Genomic DNA, 7,605 nt, shown 5'->3' on the forward strand with positions numbered 1-7,605 from the left:
GTAGAGATGGGGTCTCACTCTTGCTCAGGCTGGTCTCGAACTCCTGACCTTGAGCGATCCACCCGCCTCGGCCTCCCAGAGTGCTAGGATTACAGACATGAGCCACCGTGCCCCGCCATGTCTCTTTATTTTTAACATTGTAAAATTTACTCTTCTGAAGTAAGTATAACGAAACTTGACTACTCATTTAAAGGTAATACAAATCATCGGTAAAAACTCTAAAGAAAAAGAAAAAAGAAAGGAAAGAAAAAAAATTACCTGTGGGTTCCTTGGGACACACATCTGGCAGTGACTGCACAGGTCGAATGTGTTTTGTTGGATCTACCTCTTTTTTAAAGAAAACATCACTGCTGCTTCCTTGAGGCACTGGTGAAGAACTGTGGCTTGAAGCCATTGCATAAAATCACCACTCAACTGAAAATGAGTAAGAAACAAATAATAAAGACACAATACAAATAAAAATCCATCTGTAAGTATTATGCATCTCACAAACCCTTCCCCCCAAAAAAAAATTTTTTTTCAAAATCCCTCAAAGTAGACAATTTGAATATTTGTTGTTAATTGAGAAAAGTTGATCAAAATATTTAGTTTGCTAAGAAAGTTATTAGTCCTTGTTTTAAAAAAAACTCCCCAAACTGAAACATCCTTACTTAGTCTTTTATCCAAAGTACAAAAGATACCAATGTTGCACCCAATATATATTAAAGACGAAAACATTCTTCATTCATTCAACAAGTATATAGTAATTATGCGTTACAGCAAAATGGATAAGGGCATGAGTTTTGAAGTCAGTCTGCCAGGGTTCATATCTCACCTTCACTCACCAGCAGTATAACCACGAGGAAATTGACTTAACCTTTGTGTACCTTTCCTCATCAGTAGAATTGAGATGAAAAGAGAGATAAACATCTTATATGAATTATGCAAATGGCATAAAGCATTGAAAATAATGCCCACCTCAAAGTTAGTGTTCACAGATGTTGGCTATTATCATCTTAATTATTACTATGTGACTGCCATGTAGTAATATGATTATAAAGTCATTAGTAATTAAATTATTTTAAAAGGTATCATTTTTCAAGGAGCTTGTAATTGCATCAAGTAATCAAAAGAAATATATGTAAGCAAAACACAAGTTAATCTATGTCTACATTTTTTAGTAAATGCTAAAAGAATTTGTGGGGCAAGGCAACCTAACATAGGCCACAGTGTCAGGTAAGACTTTATAAATGAAGCTATACTGAAACTGGAAAGATCATGTGGTTTAACAAGTTTAAAAAAAAAGAAAGCCAAGTTAGGAAATCTGATGAATAGAAAAATAAGAGTAGGAAATAAGGAGAAGAGATATAAGGTTGGGACCTGTTACAAATAGTTCATCTACTCTTAACTTCCTTCTAGTTTGCTGGAAAGCTAAATTTCCCAGACTTCCTCGCATATTTATCTCAGTACTTTCAAGGCAAAGAAACATAAACAATTATACCATTCACTGAAACCGTAAGATAAGAAATAAGCTGCTAAGAAAATACACAAAGATAAGTAACTTCCTCAAGACCCTTAAACAGAAAGCATACAATAGCATGAATAAACTTTAGAAACATAGAATAATGAATCATAAGACTATGGAACTGACTATAGTGGAAACTGACCTGGCTACAGTGAAATGCTTGCATTGGGAAGTACTGACAAATAAGTTATATTCACATTTACACATACACAAACACACACATACATACACAAAGAGTACAACTAGATTGCAGTTGGTTCTCTAAGCAATAAGGAGTCATCATTTGGAGTCAAGAGAGTTCTCTAATGAAAATGATATTTGGGAAAATTAATTAGGGCCTTTGTTTGAAAGGCATCACTGGCCTGTTGCATTTACATCCATACACATTAAGTGTGTATGGTTGTTTCTGTATGAAAGCTTACACATATTCAAGAGAAAACAAATATCTAAAGGACAGTAAATATTATATAACAGAATCCTATATACTAAATCTTTGGTGAAGACAATTCTAAATTTGACTCTGTTAACATTTTTATTAATTCCCTCAAATAAGAAGGCTAAAATAAACACATTTTGACACTTAAAGTGGCAGGCCACACATGTGAAAAATGTATTTGTGTGGAACATCTATTGCTTAATATTAGATATTCATTCCAACAATAGTACACTGCTATCTTAATTTATTCTGTTTACCATCATGTTGTTTTTACAGAAAAAAAAGAAATCCTAAGTGCCATCTTAGGAAGCTAGAAACACTTAGGGGGATGGGGAATTGTGGAAAAATATTGCTAGACTCCCTTATTTCTATACCTGGAGGAAAAAAAACGCTGTTTCTTCCTCAAAGATTCTGAATTGGGAAATATATGTACATTCTGTTTTTTCATACACCATTCCTAATTCTTATGAGAAGAGGGAAAAATCTGTAGCTATAAAGGAATTACATAAAATTAGGAGACTTCGTAAATCTCAATTTCAAACCATTTGACATTCCATTCCCTTCACCATTCAATTTTTAATAATTTTTTTTTTTCCCAGAGATGGAGTCTTGCTCTGTCACCCAGGATGGAGTGCAGGGTCACAATCATAGCTCGCTGCAGCCTCAAACTCCTGGACTCAAGAGATCCTCCCCACTCAGCCTCACAAAGTGCTAGGATTACAGGCATGAGCCAATGTGCCTGGCCTAGCCTTTGAATTTCTTCATGTTTCTGTTTTCCTGTGTATTCTATGTGCCTACCACAGTCACACAGATAATATAATAAATATTTTATATAATAAAAAAAATAGATGGTGTATAGAACATATCCAAAGAGAGAGAGAAAGGAATTAGTTAGACAGCAACTAATAATCCTGAGTAATAAGAACATGGGTCTGGGCTGATAAGGAAGAAACAGACCGAATCATTCCAAAAGAAAGGATTTGCAAGGACGAGTAAATAATGAAGATTTTATTTTCTCTCTTACAGCTGAAAGTATCTTTTCAAGTTAAAAGCTTAGTTAAAAACAAAATTTGAAAGGGCCAAGATAAAATTCCTCCCACCCCAGCAAACAAGGAGCACACCAAGTGTCCAGACCTTTGTTTCTCAATACCATTTCCAATGAAAAGAAATCAGGGCTGTTTGAAGAACTATCTAACTCCAGACCTGGAGCACAAAAAGAACAAGTCTACCCTGAGAATTCTTGCGTAAGAATGCAAGGATAAGCTCAAAGACCAGTAGGGTCTGTTGTTAAAAGGACAAAGGAACAAGATGAAGGGGCTCCCACTGGCCACGTTTGGGGCAATTTGAGCATTTTTTTTAAAAAAAGTAATGGAGTATAACACTGAATAAGTAAAAATTAATGAATCCCTAGTGACACTTAAGGTAGAAAATGAAATGAGGAAAAGGGATAGGAAAAGAAAATGTCTTCTTTACCGAAGAATGCCAGTAATAAAATGTAGAAGAGATGACAGAATTAGAAAATCACCATTTTGCAACCCCCAACATAAAAACTAATTCAAGTAAAAATCACCAATATATGCCACAGCCTTTAGGTGAAAGGTTGTTAACAACAGAAAATTCTCATGTGCCAAACTATTACCCCACTGATTACTTAGCAATGCAAAGGGAAAAAACCTATCTTAAAAACAGAGAGATCTGGCTGTCACCACCTTAAATAAGTCCTCAAACTTAACATCACTGATAATAGCAGGATAACTCAATATTATGTGATTCATGAAACGACAGAATATCATTACGTATGAAATATTTTCGCCAAAAATGTTTAAGCCAATCCAATCAAGCTTCTAGACCAGGGGTTAAGCTTTACTGTCCTGCAGATTCCTTTGACAGTCTAGAAAAGCCGACAGATCTCTTCTCAGAACAATTTTTTGAATGCAAAAAAAAATGCATACACAAGATTACAATGGATGCTGAAATATAGCTACCAAAATACTTTTTCAATTATAATATATTTTTGATTAATATGAATCTGATAACTACCTTAATTTCTAGGCAAAAAATGAGCATAAGTGGTATTTTGAGGTACCTGCGTAATATGAAAACACCTGAAATTTCTATTGGTGACAAAGTTACAGGTACTGTAACTGTATTGTACGTGCTGTGCCCATTAGGAGTTTCCTATATTTATAATCAAAGGAAATGCTAAAATCCAGTTAGAACAGGGCTTATCAACCTTAACACCACTGACATTTTGAACTGGATAATTCTTTGTTGGTGGGGCTTTCTTGTACATTGTAGGATCTTTAGCTACATCCCTGGCCTCTACTTAACACCAGTAGCAACCTCCTACCCACCCAACTGTGACAACTGAAAATGTCTACAGACATAGCTAAATGTCCAAGGGTTGGGGAAGGAGAGAACCACCAAGTTAGAGATAAGTTAAAATAAAGATATAATTTTTTTCCCCATCCAAAGTTCACAGACACTCTGAATTCTATCCACAGACCCTGTGGAGTCTGTGAACCCAAGCTTCAGTACCCCTGCTCTAGACCCACCTTCCCAGTTTACAGGAAATAGAGGGGAATAAAATAGTGAGGTTTAAACTACAACATGAAGAAACAATCGGACAAATTGAGAATGTGAAATATCCTAGAAGAAAACTGGCCTGGACACTTAGTCATTTTAAAAAGGTGGGGAACTATTCTAGATTAAAATAAATAAAGAGGCAACAGTTAAAGGCAATATGTGAGCCTTGACAGGATCCTGGTTCAAAAAGAAAATATTGACTTTCATATATTCTTAGGACAACTGGGAAATTTTGAATATGGACTGGGTGTTAGACGATATTTTGAAATTATTAATTTTCTTAGGTATGTTAATGGTATTGTGATTATAGGAAAATGTCCTTATGCTTAGCACAAGAATAACAAAGTATTTAAGAGTGAAGTATGATGTCATGTGCAACTTACTTTCAAATGATTCAACAAGAAAATATACATAGATAAAGCAAATATGGGAAAATGTTTACAACACTTTTAGTGAAATATATATATATGAGTATTTCATGTTCTTTCATTTTTTTGCATGTTCTGAAATTTTCAAAATAAAAATTTTGGGGAAAAACTTTACATATTTGTAAAATAGTAAATAGATAAATATTGCAAAATACAAATGAAAAAAGGAAAAATATTCAATTTGTAACTGTTATTTAATCTACCTCAAGATGGCATTATTGTACAACTTCAAATAACGGGGGGAACTATCAATAGATCACATTCAAATTTTTATGCTGCAGAAGAATAATACCGTATATAGAATCTGGAATTCCTTAAAGTCTAAATGAGAAGACATCTGAGACAGAGAAACACTTGTCATAGGCATTACCCTGATATAGAAAAATGTTTTCCCTTACTGCTACACTTAATAGTAACTGCTTAGAGAGAACACTGATATTACAAAATCATTTATAGTCAACTGAATTATCCATGAGATTGCCTATTACAGGTAAAGTAATAGCAAGTCTTTTTTTTTTTTTTTGGCCTACTATTTCAATCTATACAAAACATCTTACCAGAGTGGTCAATATATAGATGTATATTAACCAATCATTTTATTTCCCTTCTCCTATTTATCAAAAGTAATACCTTATTTTATAAAATCTAAACTTACCTGATCTCTATTGTGCTTCTATCATACTGTGATCTAACTGGTCTCTCTGCTACCAGTCTAAATTATTCTGCACATTGCTTTAGGATTAATTTTCTGGAAAGTTTTCATCCTGTCATACTTCTTTAATGATTATTCATTACTTCCCAAACAAATCTCAAGCTTCATAAACTGGTCCTCAAGGCTTTTCACGATCTAATACTTATCTTTATTTTTAGCCTTATTTCCTATTACCTGTGGATAACCTCTATTCCAGATAAGCTGGCCTAATTGTCTTTCTAATTTATCATGCTATCCAGGCTTCCTTGTCTTTGTCGAGGTTATACCCTTCCTGGAATATTCATACCATCTTTCTACCTATCTAATGCCTCTTCTCCCTTCAAAGGTCATTTTAAGCTTCATTTCTAGATTAGATATTCTAAGAAAACAAATATATACACATTTGAAAATATGAATAAAAATAATCCTAGCATGATTTTTAAGAGTAAAAAAGTTGAAACAACCAAACTCTATATAAGAAGGAATTTGTTAATAACCTATAGTACAACCAAACACTGAATTACACTGCCATGAAAAACAGGACTGCAGACTTCACACTTATTAGGACAGCTACTATCAAAAAAACAAGCGTTGGTGAGGACGTAGGAAAATTGGAACCCTTGTGCACTGTTGCTGAGAATGTAAAGTGGTGCAGCCACTATGGAAAAAAATTATAGCAGTTCCTAAAAAAATTAAAAATAGAATTACCATATGATCCAGCAATTCCACTTCTGGGTATATACCCAAAAGTATTGAAAGCAAGGTCTCAAGAGGTATTTGCACACCCACGTTCACAGCAACATCATTCACAACAGCCAAGAGATGGAAGCAACCCTGGTGTCCACTGACGAATGAATGAATAAATAAAACGTGCTCTGTACATACAATGGAATGTTATTCAGCCTTTAAAAGGAAGGCAATTCTGATACATGCTACAACATGGATCAACCCTAAGGAAATTATACTAAGTGAAATAAGCCAGTCACAAAAAGACAAATATTATATGATTACCCTTATATGAGATACCTAAAGTAGTCAAATTCAGAGACAGAAAATAGAATGGTGGTTGTCAGGGGCAGGGAGGAGGGGAAAATAGGGAGTTGTTGTTTAATAAGTATGGAGCTCCAGTTTTGCACGATGAAAAGTTTGGAGCTTTGTGCACAACAACATGAATATGTTTAATACTACTGAAAAAGGCACTTAAAAATAGTTAAGATAGTAAATTTTATGCTATGTGTATTTTACCCAATTAAAAATAGGATTACAGAATATTTAATGACATAAAAATGTTTACCATATACTGTTAAGTGGAAACAGTTTTCAAAACAATACATACAGTATGATTCCAATTTCCTAACTTAAAATAGGCATACATATTTGCAAAAAAGATTGTAGTTACATGTATCACAATATTAATAGTGGTTATCTCCAAATGACAGAATTACAAGAAATTTTGATTTCATTTACCTGTAATTTTTGTTCTGTTTTTTTCAGTTTTCCAAATGTTCTCCTACAAAACTGAATTACTTTGTTAATCAAGAGCAATATACAGTCATTCATTCCTCAGTGTCCACGAAGGGGTTGATTCCAGTACCTTCCTCAGATACCAAAATCTGCAGATGCTCAAGTCCCTCATCTAAAACAGTATGGTATTTGTATATAACCTACACATATTCTCCCATGTACTTTAAATCATCTCTAGATTATTTATAATACCTAATACAATGTAAATGCTAAATAAATCAGTTATACTGTATTATTTTGGAAATAATGACAAGGAAAAAAGTTTGTACATGTTCAGTAGAGATGCAATTTTTTAAAAATATTTTTGGAAATATTAAAGAAAAATCAGACCGATCTCCTGGAAATAAAGGACTTATACAAGGAACTACAAAACACCGTGGAAAGCCTCAACAACAGGGTAGATCAAACAGAAGAAAGAATCTCAGAGATTGAAGAC

General features: G+C 33.8%; 1 protein-coding gene across 2 annotated transcripts in view; it reads right to left on the minus strand.

Moving 5' to 3' along the window:
• VPS54 (vacuolar protein sorting 54 homolog (S. cerevisiae)) overlaps positions 1-7,605 on the minus strand; it is a 117,451-nt gene that overhangs the window by 86,094 nt on the left and 23,752 nt on the right. For both annotated transcript variants that reach the window (XM_012639208.1, XM_012639207.1), the window contains exon 2: positions 259-414. In XM_012639208.1, the coding sequence (XP_012494662.1) occupies positions 259-394 (136 nt within the window). In that variant the 5' untranslated portion in view covers positions 395-414. The remainder of the gene's footprint in view (positions 1-258; positions 415-7,605) is intronic.

The sequence above is a fragment of the Propithecus coquereli genome, unplaced genomic scaffold, assembly GCF_000956105.1.
Source record: "Propithecus coquereli isolate 6110/MARCELLA unplaced genomic scaffold, Pcoq_1.0 Scaffold138, whole genome shotgun sequence".
NCBI lineage: Eukaryota > Metazoa > Chordata > Mammalia > Primates > Indriidae > Propithecus > Propithecus coquereli.